At 41.0% G+C, this 15754-nt stretch overlaps 1 protein-coding gene across 1 annotated transcript in view; it reads left to right on the forward strand.

The window, feature by feature from the left end:
* Nucleotides 1-15754, forward strand: part of CLTC (clathrin heavy chain) — a 2794584-nt gene that overhangs the window by 2015228 nt on the left and 763602 nt on the right. Inside the window, exon 25 of the mRNA XM_044054892.1 lies at nt 2657-2764. Within this exon, the coding sequence (XP_043910827.1) occupies nt 2657-2764 (108 nt within the window). The remainder of the gene's footprint in view (nt 1-2656; nt 2765-15754) is intronic.

Genomic DNA, 15754 nt, shown 5'->3' on the forward strand with positions numbered 1-15754 from the left:
TACTGGATCCCCTTAGAATGACACCAGAAGCTTAGACAGTTGAAGTCAATCATTTTGTCCTTGTACTGTGGTATCATTCTGGGTGATGGCAGGATGCTGCTCAGGGCTAGGGTCATACCTGCCTGGGCTACAAGATCGGAGAGCTCCTCCATGTCTCTTTTCAAGCAGTCCAGGGAGGTACGTCTCAGGTCATTCACACCAACATGGACAATGACAGTCATATTTGTACTTGTTGTGGAGTGACCTGAGTGCGTCCGTTATGTGGCTGATCCTGGCACCCAATCAGGTAACTTTCTCCTTGTTTAGCCTGGTGAGTGGAACATCAGTGTGCCTGACTATAGAGTCACCTATGAGTAGAGTGTTGGGTACGTTGTTATGCCCTATGGGCCATGGTTGAGTGGCACATTGAATTTGTGGGCTGTGTGTCATTTGGGTTGTGTTGGGGGGTGAAGGTTGCATGCGTTTCTGCTTTGGAGATCTCTGTTTCTTGAGCATATTTTTATTGATAGCTTCCGCAAATGTAGGTGTGTGTTTTGTGTTGCTATGTGTGTGTTTTGGTGGTGTAGGTTTTGAGGAAGTATGTGTGAGTGTGGTGTGGGGCAAGTGTTTTACCTTCTCCTCTTGACTGTCTAGTCCAGTCTTGGGTGAAGAGAGCTTTGCTTTCAGTTTGGCTGTATAAGTGCATCTCTCACAGGTTGTAGTATTGGGTGGTAGCAGGAGAGGGTTGTCTGTGTACATGAGGCAATTGCTGCATTGCCCCAAGAATGGCACAGGTTCATCAGGTAGACAGGAGAAAACACCAGGAGTTGACCCTTAGACATGCCTGGATAGGTGCTTATTAAGTACTAAAAACTGTTTTCCTCTAGACAAGTGAGGAAAGTTGAGTGCTGTAGTCATTTGTAGCATAGTTAATGCTTACAAGTTCTGAACAAGTGCTGAGCTCAAAGAAACAGATTTGAGTGCTAAAACTAAAAAACTGGCTAGTTCTGAGGGAAAATTTGAAGAGTAGACTTTGGCGCCAGGAATACTTTAACCCTAGCTAAGCGGCGATGCGTTAAGTGTATTTTATTTATTTATTTTTTTAAACATATCAGTAGCAAATGAGCAAACTGATTTAAACAAATGAACCAATAAAAAGCTAAAAACTGATCCCCATTCCAGCACTCTTCGATCAGACAAGTTCTAACTGCACACTCCTGCCACTAGGGTTTAGGGGAACCTTCTCCAAAAAAAGATGGGCTGAATTAGTGCTCAAGTTATACAAAGCTAGATTCAGCAAGTCTGAATTTAGTCTATGCTACAGCAAACAAGGCATACCAATTTCAGAAAGAAACAGTTCAAATAAGCAGACAGAACAAGCCTTTAACCAGAAACTCCCAGCTCAGAAGGGCATAATCTACCCTGTCCTCCTCCAAGAGTGCAGACCACACCTTCTTAGTGTAAAATAACTGGCATGAAGCCCAAGTGCTTAAACCAGAACTAATACACTCTTAGAATAACCGACACTAAGCCTTCAGTCAGCAACTCCCAACTTAAAAGGATGTAAGCTACCTGTTCTGCCACAACAGTGCAGACCACAAACCAAACAACTGGTCTGAAGCCCAAGTGCTTCAACCAAAGGCTTAGAATAACAGTTCCAGTTTAATCAGGCTACTAACGAACAGTAATAAATGCAATAAAGTTCAGTGTTACGATTTAGTCAAATGAAAGCGGTAGTGCTGTGTATGGTCTGACATTCAAGTAATGAATATGCGATTGGGACAAGCCAGCCCACACAACTAGTGCTGATGGTGTGAAACAGAACATGGTGTTGTGGGCATGAATACGGGGAGTAGTTCATGGTTTGAAAAGCTAGGCTGTCCCCTTTTTGAGCCAGCTATATCGATGGGTCTGAAATTTCTGTTGTAAGGACTTGTTTTTGGTGACCATTACCTCAGCTTGCAGGATCTCTTGGTTTATATGATGGGTGTTTTATTTATTTCACAAGCATTCTGTACCCTTTAAGAGGAAGCTGTGTTTCCAGATGAAATTGCTTGTCAGAATTGCTAAAATAGTTTTTCCCTGTTTTCTTTCTGCAGGCAAAAACTAGGACAGAAAAAAAATCCCTTCATATGCACTGAATCACCCCTCACTTTCAAAAGGGACTGTTGTCAGCAGACCACCCATCCCACCCTCACAAGCATTTCATGGCTGTTTCAGTGGTCTTCACCAGAGAAATCAAGCAGCACTGTTTTCCTGAGATAGCGCATCCACCCAGAATAGGCATTCCCGTTCCCCCGTGCCTGTGCCTCAGATGCCAGAACCGCTAATTGAACTGGAGTTGCCTGGGCAATATTTGGGCTTTATCTTTTTATGCCACTGTGCTGCCTTGCATTGAAGGTGACGGGCTTTGCTTAGCAGCAAATCCATGTGTGTTTTGAACAGTGTTAACTGTAATGATTGGCACTAGTCTGGAAAATTCCCCTTCATGGTTTTACTTTAGTTACTGCTGAATTATTGTACCTAGGAAATGCGTTTCTGTGACATAAATGTAGCCTTGTCACATGAATTGTCTGTATTGGGTAATAATTTAGGATTTTTCTCACTGTAGTTTGCATGGTACCGTATTTTTGTCAAATAATGAGTCCTAATTTAAATTGCTTTTATTTCCCCGCAGGTTTGCTTTGCTTGTGTAGATGGAAAGGAGTTCCGGTTGGCTCAGATGTGTGGTCTGCACATTGTTGTGCATGCAGATGAATTGGAGGAGTTGATCAACTACTACCAGGTGGGTTTTCATACTAAACTAAATTTTAAGTGCATTAATGTTGTACTCCAGTCTCACCTCTCATCCTAAAGTCCGGATGCCTATCTTCTTGCCTTATCACCTGTGTTGGATAGTTTGGTGTTGGCCTTTGATTTAGACCACGGAGCCTACATTTTGATTTTGTGATACTGCGTGTAGGTGACCATTTAGCCACACTTCCAAAAGTCCAAGATAAAGAACTGCAGTTAAGGTCATTGTCACAGCTGAGTTGTCATCATGATGTTCTTCGTGTTTCACTGTTGCAGTCATAACTTTAGGGTGCTCCTGCCGGCAGGCAGCCCGAGGTCGGCCAGAGTCCCAAAGTCTGGGTCCGGCGTCGGCTGTATAAGCTAGTATCCTGACGTCAGTACGCCTTGGTACATAGCCCTCAGCCGACGCCATCTTCTCCAGTCTTTCTTGCCGTGCGGTGGAAAGCAGCTCGCAAAATGTTGGTTGGCGATTTTCGAACAGCATATTTGATTGTTGTCGGTCCGAAGTTGTTACTTCTCTTCTCACAGCTAAGTACCCGTTAGAATCTTTTTCTTGTTCCTCCGATGTCAGAAAAAGTTAATAATTGTATAGCGTGTGGGAAACAAATACCTCATAAAGATTTCCACTCTTACTGTCTACCTTGCTTAGGCCCTGACCACGACGTTTCTTGTTGTCGGTTCTGTGCCAGGTTCAACTCTCGTATCAAGCAGGTATGATTGGGCTTTAAATTATTTTGGCAGACGCTTCAATTATAGAATGTCGCCGGACACTACCGGAGTTCAAAAGAAGCGCAAAGATAAAGACAGGCCTCCGAGGTCCAAACAGGACTCGTTGCAGCTGGAGCCAGCGTCCGGTTCGGCTGTCGTCAGTGAGGCGCTTTAGCAGCCCCTGTCGTCCGCCACTTCTGAACCGATGGCGATACGGACTCCCATGGGGAGCCATCAAGGCCCACTATTTTAACTGCTGCAGGACTTTCGGACGTCGCTCCTTCAGATGGGTCCGGAACCGCTGTGCAGGTACCGGCTTCTGAGGGGGTTTTCAGGCCTACTCACATCACTATTTCTAAGGCAAAGACAAAGACTCCTACTAAGTCTAAAGTTTCAGCTCAAGCTGCTTCTGAATCCACTCCCAAGACACAAAAACAATTATTGAGGATGGCTGAAGATTTGCTTACAATGATTAGGGGTTCTCACCCCCCTCCTGAGAAAAGGCCTCGACAGGATGTTACTCTGGATTCCTCTGACCAGGCTTCTGTCTCTTCTGTTTCTTCCTCTGATCAGGACTATTCCTTTCCCCCTTATGAGGATTCGGATGCTGAGGATTCTTTGCCCACGGCCTCTCCGCCTGAGGATTTTTCTTTGGGGAAACCTTGCATGAGATGAGGGAACATTTTCATTGGGAAGGACAGGAATACTCTGCTTCCAAAAAGAGGCTTAGAGAATTTCTTCTTCTTCCTCAGCATAGGCCTTTAGCTATCCCTCCTGTCTTGGACATTGTAGATGATGCTTTTTCTGAGGCTAATTTGAATCCTGATTCCATGCCTCCTGCTCCTTCTAAGCCTGATAGATTTTACAGGGTTCCTGACTCTCATTTATTTTTATTTAAAAATCCTTCTGCAGATCCTGAAACTATTTCTCAGGGCTCTAAGGCTGCTAAGGTTGCTACTTCTAAAAATCCTATTCCCTCTGAGAAGGATTCTCGTGCTTTAGACAGGTGGGGAAAAAAGGTGTATACTTCTGCTACCCTGTCTGTAAGGGCTTTAAATTGCCAGTTTCATATGTTTAAATATCAACAATTTCTTTTGTCTGTTTTAAAGCAAAAGCTTGCTTCTGTTCCTGCTTGTGCAGAGGATAAGGAACTTCAGGATGTTTTGCATGCTACTGAACAGGTTAACAAGCATAGCTTACATTGTGGTTTTGATGCTTTGGATGCTTCCTGCAGGGCTGCTGCCTCTGGTACTGTGATTAGGAGACATGCCTGGCTTCGTGAACAAAGTTTGCCTGAACAGGTTAACTCATTCACTCCGGAGCACCTCAGGAAAAGCTGCCTGCTTAATTCCACCATAGGAACAACAGTGCAGCTTGAGCTCATTTTCAGAAAATCCATTTCTAAAACCATACAGAAAACAAATGTTCATAATTCTTTAACTATAAGAGCTAGACTAAAAGTTCAGCAGACACTGACCTTACCAACAGTGTAAATGTTGATAGTGTATCTCAAAGTGATTATTAAATATTTGGCAAGGAATGCTGATATTGTGCATATTTTTACCTTTCAAAGCATAATATCTTGGTCAATGTACCAAATGCAATTTGTTAGTATGAATGTCAGCTTTAAAATTATACCTTAACCATTACTGTGTGATGCTCCTTTACAGAGATATTCAAAGAAATATGATTAATATAATATTTCTCATAATTGATAAATAAACAAAGCATATCTCATCACCTGTAACAGACAGAGTCTACATATCAGTGTAGAAGTTGTGCATCTGAATGTCAGCTTCAAAATGATGCATCATTTGTGTGATCACCATGTTCCCTTGCAAAGATATGGGCATAATAATGAGAAGTATTGTAAATGTATAATTTTCATAATTGTACAAGACTAAACAAACTGTGATATCTGTACATGTGTAGAGTGCACAGACACAGTTCTTTTACCATGTTGTAAGGAGTAACACTGTCTTCGAAATGAGGTATTACTTGGCACACTGACATGCTCCCTTGCAAAGTTATTTACCAAAATATGAAAAAATCATAATTTCCATAACCTAATTCCAAACAAACTTTGATATCTGCACATGTGTCCAACATACAGGCACAATTCTTTTACCATGTTGGAACCAGCAATACTGTCTTCAAAATGAGGTATTACTTGGCACATTCAGATGCTCCGTTATTTACCAAAATATGAAAAACAAATCATAATTTCCATAACCTAAGTCTGAAACAAACTTTGATATCTGCACATGAGTACAACAGACAGGCACTATTCTTTTCCCATGTTAGAACCATCAATACTGTCTTCAAAATGAGGTATTAGCACATTCAGATGCTCCCTTGTAAAGTTAATTTACCCAAATATGAAAAAAATCATAATTTTCATAACCCATGTCCGGAATAAACTTTGATATCTGCATATGAGTACAACATACAGGCACCATTCTTTTCCCATGTTAGAACTATCAATACTGTTTTCAAAATGAGGTATTACTTAACACATTCAGATGCTCCTTGCAAAGTTATTTACCAAAAATATGAAAAAATCATTTCCATAATCTAAGTCCGAAACAAACTTTGATATCTGCACAGGAGTACAACATAAAGGCACCATTCTTTTACCATGTTAGAACTATCAGTACTGTCTTCAAAATGAGGTATTACTTAGCACATTCAGATGCTCCAGTTATTTACCAAAATATGAAAAAAAATCATAATTTCCATAACCTAAGTCCGAAACAAACAGATATCTGCACATGTGTACAACATACAGGCCCAATTATTTTATATGTTGGAACTATCAATATTATACATATACACATACAATACATATTCGATTGTACATGCTAGCACTCTCCTGAAACTGTTCTTTCTCAGCATCTTCACCATCTTCTTACCACAGTTATTTGCCAAACTCATAAAAATATATTTTACACAACACATTTCATAATAGAGTTGTACTTACCATACTGGTCCCTACTTGGTCATGGGTGTTTTCCATTCTTCTCACAAGCTGCATATTTCCAATCCTGCATAGCTCTCCTCACACCATTGTGGATGTCAGTCAATAACAAGGCAATGCCTTCCTCAGTTAGGTGAGCCATCCCTTCTGAACAGGTGAACATCTTTTGTGGTGATGCTGTCAGGACAGATTGTAGATCCACCGACCACACAAAATGACAACGTGGCCACCACGACTGCAGGTGTTCAAAAAGCCTTCCCAGTGGTTGACTGATGACATCATTCCTTCCAATGTGCAGCAACAAGGATTTTGGGCTCAGGGTAGATGGAACACTTCTCTTCCAACAACTGCAGTACTCTGCTCCAATGCATACCTCTTCCTGCAGTCCAGTATACCTTCAGACTGGCTGTGGAGAAACTCATGTTGTACTGGTTTTCAGTTTTGGAGGCATGGCTGGCAGCCCAGTGAATGTAGGAATGGCCACATACCCACACTCTCACTTGTCGTTCTCCTGCTCGTGAAGCCATGTCAGTGTCAGAATGTGGACAAACCTGTACAGCAAAGAAAATGCAAACCGATTACTACTGATGTTTGACAGATCTATTGGAAAAGTACATATATATGTATATCATAATGCATTACCTGGTTAGCACCCTGCCTTACCTCTACCTTTGCGTCCGTATGCGTGTCCTTTCGGCAATGGTCATAAGGACTCAGGTCTTACCCTGACCTACATACATTTACTACACCTGAAGGGGGAAACTAAGTGGAGAGCTCAACCAAGACCCAAGACAACATGTGAAAAGACTAATTCTGCCCCAGGCTTTGTCTTTTGCATGTGTCCTTTTCCGGGGGGAAACACTGCATCACAGTGGCAGCCCTGAGGCCATTTCTACCTAGGACAGCAGCACAATGGGGCTGAACTGAAAAGTCTCCAAGTTCCCAACTGCAATCCAGATCAATCACAAGATCCATGGATGGCTGGGTATGCCCCCCATGATGCACCCACCAACACAAGAGAAGTTGGCATAAATCTCTGAAGTGAAACCTTCCTAACCTTGGTGCATAAGGGTTTGGCCAGTACCTGACAAAGGGGCACAGAAAGGGCACATGTAAATCCTCTCTAAATGAACTACAGACAATGTATGCAGATGCATCACCCTATCTCCCAAGAGAGGCCACTGCCATACTGATATTCATGTGTATATGTGCGAGTACATTATGCACATACATATATATCTATATACACACATATGCATATATATATATATATATATATATATATATATATATATATATATATATATATATATATATATAAACATCAGATGTTTTGGAGGATAGCTAGTTGATGAAGAATGGAGGGGGTGGCTTGCAATGACTACAAAGAGAAAAAACACAATCTGGCTTGTGCATTCGTCAAAGTGATAACGACTTCTACTTATATGAATAACAGTGACAGCAGCTGAGACTTTTACCAGAAAAGTGATAACTCACTGCTGTATTGTAACTGAACTTAATGCTAATGTGCTAATGACCTTCCTTTCAGTACTGCAAAGTTATGCATGCTCAGACAAAGGTGATAATTGCTGCACATAACCTGTTGACTAGGCATTCATTATATTACCTTGTGCAGCTGTTGTGTAACACAGATTCATTATCAGTAAGGAGAACACCTGAGTAATTCAGTAAAATAGTACACTTACATATTACTGAGCCCTTCCTCCCACCTAAATTCCACACATGATTGACAAAGCCAGGAAAATGCACAAAAATATGGTAGCTCCATGCTGGCAGTTGTCAACAAGTGATAGCGTTTATCTCACTCATGCAACTACTAATCACAAATAGAATAATACAAGCAGAAGTGATTTCTAGTCTGCTTATTTTACATTACACTATTAATTAGTCAATGGTACATCTGATGTTTTATATGCTGGCATATTACAGTATAATTACATTTCTGTGCTGTATTCTAAGTAATGTAACCATATGTAATGCAACATTACCATCAATAAACCCTTCAGCAGCCCTTCCAAGTATGCAGAAGGAACAAAATGACAGATGACTCCCAATGACCCTCTCAGTAGTATATCTGAGTATACACAAGAACTAAAATGAAACATTTGCCACAGCCAAGTGTGAGGCTAAAATAGCTACCCAAGCCAAAAGGTAATCACAAGGCCTTTTTTGTTGCATTTGTAATCTCAAATGCACTGAGCTGATTGCAAACATAAAGGAATGGTCTCATGCACATATTGTGGAGAAATAATTCATTTGTCAAAACTAGAAAATCTCTACATTTTGAAAACAGTTGTAATTAAAATTCTAATTTAAACAATCTTTGTTTGCAGTTTTTTAAATGTAACTTGATCTGTGCAAAATTCTCAGTATGTACTCTCAGCCTACTGCTTGTTACTGTCAACGCCCACAGACATGCTTGAAGCCTTTTACCCCCTATTTTTCTAGACTCATCAAAAGCTTTCATACTCTCTCCCATCAGAAACACTTACATAAAACTGCCATCCTTAGGGTTCACTAACTCATCACTACAATAGCTCCATAACTACTTGGTGCAGAAGAAATGAAATGGTAAAATAATTTCTCTACATTCTTGACATTAGCTATTGGTTACAAGGATCTATAGTAGGCCCCAAACATAACCTGTTGAGTAGGCATTCATTATATTACCTTGTGCAGCTGTTAGGTAACACAGACTCATTGTCATCAGTAAGAGGAAGACCTGAGTTGATGTTTATTTGGAGGAAGACCTGAGTAATTCAGTAAAATACTATTAACACTATATTAAACCCTCCTCCCACCTAAATTCCAAACATGACTGACAAACCCAAGAAAATTCCCAAAATATAAGATAGCTCCATGAAACAGACTGAACACCCTGCTTGGACTGATGATGTATGTAGGCAATGAACACAGGAACTTGACCAAGCAAATGGTATAGGATCATGATCAGAACTGTGGAAGATGATCAAAAAATTGAGAGGTCTGGGTTAGGCAGACACAGGCAAATGATGTTTGACATGATGGCATGTACTAGAACTAAGTCTTGAGCACAGGAGCTTCCAAAAATGATGTCATATTATTCTGAGTGGTGGAAAAAGATGAGCACAACCCCAGAACCCAAGGGTGGTCATAACATCCATGTATTCTTCACTTATAAGGCCCATTATGAAACATAAGCTGCATGATCACATTTCTTCTACGGTGCTTTCCAATCTTTCAGTTACTTGCTTACTTATTTCTTTATCTGTCTTTGTAGGAAAGTCTAACTGTGATAAAACACATTTTCAGAGGAGGCCTGGGAAGAAAAGCTCCACATAGTTTTGACTTACACATAAAGTAGTTACATGATACAGTTAAATGATATCGGGTATCAGCCTTGTGCAATAGTCTTGTCAGTACTTATGAAATACCAAACATTAGCCTATGGAATAGAAACTCCAGGGAGTGTTACCAACATTTACTTCTGCAAGATTCACACTTTCACTCCACAAAGCCTCTCACCGATTTTTGGGTTTTCGCTAAGAAGAGACTTGCATAAAGTAGCATACCTCCTACTTCCTGCAGGTCTCACTGAACATTTCACAAACACTGAACTTGAAATATTATATAAGTAAAGCAAATAATTGCAATATAGGTTGCACCTCTTTTAGGGTGTAACATTTGTTTACTAGGAAAGGTCAGACATTGAGCCAGCAAACATTATGCTACAATGCCCACAAGACATCTGCAGCAGCTGGAAAGGCCACAGAAGTACCTCACAAAGAGAATTACTGGCCGCAAACAGACGCCATAAACTGACAGTCTCAAAAAACTCCAGCTTTACTCTGTAGCAAATCGCCTACTCCGAGGAGATCTTTGCCTAACATATAAAGCTATGTTAAACCCGGAGCTGTTGGACATGCTACAGCTAAAGAAATCCCAATCCCTCTGAGCTACATGCTCTAAGGACCTAAACCTTGTCACCACAATAAACAGGACATGCTGGAGGGCTAGGTTTCTGTCCCAGAGACTTCCTATACTCTGGAACAAGCTACCCATCTATGTCAAGCAAAGTTCCTCATTAGTACTCTTCAAGAAAAATCTTGATGAGTGGATGGGAAATAGGAAATACACCCTGTGGCTCTGCTCAACAGGGGCACAGGAAATTAACTTTCTTGGGTGGCATAAGTCAGGGAACCTTGTTGGATAGGCTTACTTAGGCCCTTGGGCCGATAGCCTAGTACCTACCTATGAACCTACGGACAAATGGATTATCAATAAGTACAGCAATGAGAAAGATTCCTCTAAGACATTACATGTCAACTCACTTTCACCAAAGATGCAACATGAAAATTAAAAGCATGAAAGACATGAATCTGCATGTAAAATAATAAATATATATAGCACTAGAATCACTTTTTAAAACGGAATGTACCTCAGAAAAGCTAAACTAATCGCAGCTTTGTTACTAAATTCTGTCATAAGCATCTTAAAATAATACTAATCCCATTGTACATCACAGGATACCACCTTCTCTCATGTATATATACACATACATGAGAAAAGGTGTTATGTATGCACACTTTTATACATCACTTATCTAGCCATAGATCAAATTCTGAATGGCATAGATAGTCACCTATAGCTAGTCATGATACAGTGAGAGACCGTATCTATGGTGACTTGCACATGGATGAGTTCCATGGTACCATCCTGTCAACCTGGAGGTATGTCTGTTGCCAGCACAAAGCAAGACATCTCCACATGTGACCTAACTCAAAGCTGTTGGTCTGAATGTGTGGAAAGTAATGTAGTCTTGCACTTGTGGAATACTTTCTACATACACATTTAACAAACACAAAAATATTGTAACTCCTGTATTCATCTATCAGATAAGTTTAAATATTAGATTATGACTTATTGTGTGTTTGTATTCAATGCCTCACAGCTGTGTAATATCTTGTACTAGCAGCACAATTACATTTGTACAAGACAGACCCTTTTCTATTTTCTGATCTGGGAGCTCTTTTTGTATATATATTCATAAAGGGCACTTTATATAATCGTTAAGCCTACCTCCACAACATACAATGCATCTCTCAGGAAGAAACATGGTGTTTGTTTATTTCACCTAGGAATCAAACAGATGCCAGTAACTTAGTAACTACTTAATGTAGGAGTATGACAAAATGCTTAGGTGACTCCAAGCAGGCCAGACATGCAAATTATTATTTATAACTACAAGCCAAGCAGTGGACGTGAGACTTAAGCTGTGTACTCTTGACCAACTACATTAACTGCGCTCAATAAAAGCAAAATAAATGACATTAATCATGTTCTATTACTAGCACTACAATAAAAGACAAAAGGATGATACTACAAAAATTCAATTCATTATGCCACAATAACACTACTATAAACAAATGTTATGGAAAGGAAGTTTCTCCAAGCATTTTCTGTTATAATGTAGGTACCCTTACTCTAATAGTTAAAGAATCAAAAATTAGCTCATACAACAAGGTTTTCAAGCTTATAAAACAAAATCCTGCCTCATAAAAATCCATAATCAGCCATTTTTCCACATTGCTACCTATGCTATCTACTTATAATACCAAGCTAAAATAGAGATATACAGGCAAATACAAAAATGAAGACAGTTCATACTTACCCTCCACCACCCCACACAAGAACTTCCTAGTTTCTGTTTCAGTGTCCTCAGAGACCACTGCAGCTGGAATTACCTGAGCTGTACTAGTCGATTCCACTGTTGCTTGCTGCTGGTTCATTGCAGTCTTCTTCTGCACCATAACTCTTCTCTTCTTCCCTCCCTGTACAGGTACACAGGCTTGCTTTACATCAAACACAACAGCTGTCCAGAAAATGCAATCAATATTTTTCACAGAACTACCTCTTACATTAATGTAAAAGAGTTTTGCTGTGGGAGCACATGATTCTGCAGAAACAATTAAAAATGTAGTCCATTCGTCTGTTTTCTTGTTGCTCGTTTGCTCTTCTGCTGAATAAAAAATGTCGATAACTGCTGCTGCCAGGGACTGTTGTCATTCCTCACTCTGTCTCTCTCTCTCTCACATACACACACACGCACACACACATCTTTTCATTTATTTTATTTTACAGTCGCTAAACAGCGATTGTAAAATAAACGCTCCGTCGATCTCGCTGTTCACTGTCTCTCATACACACATACATAGTCTCTTCTGCTTTCACACACAAACCCATACATACAAATTCTACTTTCATTCACTGACACATGCAACCAGAAACATAACCACATATGTACACTGCAGGCTACAAAAATGTGCTTACCTGAAATTTCCACTGGTTTTCTGTGAAGAGGATCCTGCAGCAGGCTCATTGTAGTCTATATATGCAGGCTATATGTCTTCTTTAAATTAAAAGGGAGCAATGCTGCTACAGGAATCTCTTTTTATTACCATAACCAAAGAATTGTGAAGAGATGTCATACAGGTGGCCATAACCCATGAATCTGATTGGCTGTGACTGCGGACTATACTCTTTCTTTATTTTCTGAAACATTCAATTAATTTTATAGATTTAGAACATTTAACCTTGTTTTTTGAAGCTTGGGTATGGGTGGAGGTGTTATGCAAGTGGTGGCTCGAATGCAAGAATCCGATTGGCTGCCACCACTTGCTTAGCAAGAACTTTGGAAACGCTTTTCTGCAAAAACTTCAATGTGATAATGTTAAAAAAACACATGAATCGTGAACTAGATATGATAAATTACATATTTAGTTACGATTTTCAGAGTGTTTTACTAAAAATTAGCAGTACACTTTGTCTGGTGAATGAGTTAAGGCGAAGTTATTAGATGCCCCTGTTCAACATGATGTTCTTTTTGGTTCTAAGGCTGAGGAAGTTATTAAAAAGATGGAAGAAAAGGCAAAGTCCATGCAGACTGTAAAAGATTTCTTGCAGGTTCAGCCTCCTAGATTTTCCAGGAATTGGCCCTCTAAAAATTGGTCCTTTCCCACGTCTGACAGGCCTCAAAGGGGAAGGTATAGACGCTCCAGAGGTCGTGGTCAAGGCCAGACCTCGTACAGATCTAGACAATGGACTGCTTCTTCACCTAGAAGGGGAGAAGACAGATCCCAATCTCAAAGAAAACAAACTCAATGACTCTCGGTTGGGCTTCAGGACCTCTTTACCTGGACGCCCCTCTCGGAGGAAAACTGTCTCTTTTTTACAGAAATTGGACTCATATTACCCAGGACAAATGGGTATTGGACGTGATTTTAAAAGGTTACAAGTTCCACTTTCACACTTTGCCAAGAACTCACGGTTGGCCAGATCTGCCAAAACTTCAATGGTCAGAGGCCTTAACTCAAGTGGATGCTCTTCTGGCCATGAGAGCCATAGAGCCTGTTCCACTCTCGGAAATGGGAAAAGGGTTTTATTCAAGGCTGTTTCTGGTTCCCAGAAAACAAAACTCATGGAGACCTATTCTGGACCTTTCTGTGTTAAACACCTTTTGGAAATTCCAAAGTTCAAGATGCTTACTCTGCAACAGCTAATTCCAATGCTCTCTCAGGACGCCTGGATGGTGACATTGGACTTAAAGGAAGCCTATTTGCATATCCCTATCAGACAAGAACGCAGGAAATTCCTCAGGTTCAAGGCAGGTTCGAGGCACTTTCAATTCTCTGTTCTGCCCTTTGGTTTATCTACTGCGCCCAGAGTCTTCACCAAGTGCCTGGCACCAGTAGTGGCTTACTGCAGACTTCAGGGGATCCAGATTTACCCCTATTTGGACGACTGCCTTATTCAGGCAGACAGCAAAGATCTTCTGCTTCAACATCTAGACTTTGTTCAACGTCTTCTCCTCTTACTGGGATTCACAGTGAACATAAAAAAGTCACATTTGATCCCTTCTCAACAAATGGTATTCTTGGGAGCCCTCTTAAATACAACCTTACAAAGGGCCTACCTCACTCCAGAAAAACAAACTCAGCTGGCTTCTACTTTCAACACCTTGGCAACTCTATCTCAGCTCACTGCAAGGAAATTCCTGCAGGCTTTGGGCTACATGGCTTCCTGCATCCTGTTGATTCCAAATGCAAGGCTTCACATGAGAAAGCTTCAATGGTATCTGAAAAGTGTATGGTCACAGCATTATCACGATCTGGATATTCTGATTCCTCTGATCCCCTGCCTCCAGAAGGAGTTCCTCTGGTGGTCCAGGGCATGCATTTTAAACGAAGGAAAACCTTTTTGTCTCCCTCAACCTACTCAAATCCTAACCACGGACGCCTCGGATTATGCTTGGGGAGCACACTTTCTAGACAATTGCCAGCAGGGAACCTGGACAAAGGACCATCTTCACTGGCACATCAATCTGAAGGAAATGTTGGCAGTTCAAAATGCCCTTTTGGCCTTCAAAAACCTTTTACAACCAGGGCCTCTGCTAATTCGCACAGACAACACCACGGTCATGTGGTACATTAACAAGCAGGGGGGATCTCATTCATACCCCCTTTGCAGACTGGCTATGGGTTTATGGGACACAGCTCTAAATTTGAATCTGCTTCTCCAGGCTCAATTCATTCCAGGAAAACAGAATCTCTTAGCAGACAGCCTGAGCAGAAATATTTCAGATCCTCACGAATGGATGCTAGACACCAACTTGTTCAAAAGGATTACTGCAGTTTGGGGATGTCCCCAGATAGATCTGTTTGCATCCCATCTCAATCATCAGCTGCCTCGCTTTTGCACCAGGTCCTTCCACAAAACAGCATGGAGAAGTGGATGCCCTGTCTTTCAGCTGGAGAAGCCTTTCAGCATATGCCTTCCCTCCTCTTCCTCTACTGCCTCGGGTACTACTGAAGATAAAGCAGGACAAGCCCAAGTTCCTCATCTTGATTGCTCCAAATTGGCCTCGACAGTTTTGGTATCCAACCTTAAAGCTCCTGTTCTCGGGGCCTCCTTGGATTCTTCCACTGAACCCTTCGCTTCTGTCCCAGCATCAGGGTCAGTTACTACATTCCAACCTCAAGACCCTTTGCTTGGCAGCTTGGCTCTTCAAAGGAATTTGATTGCCTCTAGTCTTCCCAAACAAGTTTTGGATGTTCTTTTGGAAGCTAGACGGCCTAGCACTAGGAAATCTTATGCCTCTAAATGGAAGAGGTTTTCTATTTGGATGCAGGACCGAGGCTCTGATCCTCAGGTTCCTGATCTCTCCTCTATTTTGCTTTACCTTTCGGAGCTTTTATCTAAGGGACTTTCCTTTTCTTCCATTAAGATTCATGCTTCTGC

Source organism: Protopterus annectens, chromosome 13.part0 (genome assembly GCF_019279795.1).
Source record: "Protopterus annectens isolate FY-2018-M chromosome 13.part0, PAN1.0, whole genome shotgun sequence".
NCBI classification, from domain to species: domain Eukaryota; kingdom Metazoa; phylum Chordata; order Ceratodontiformes; family Protopteridae; genus Protopterus; species Protopterus annectens.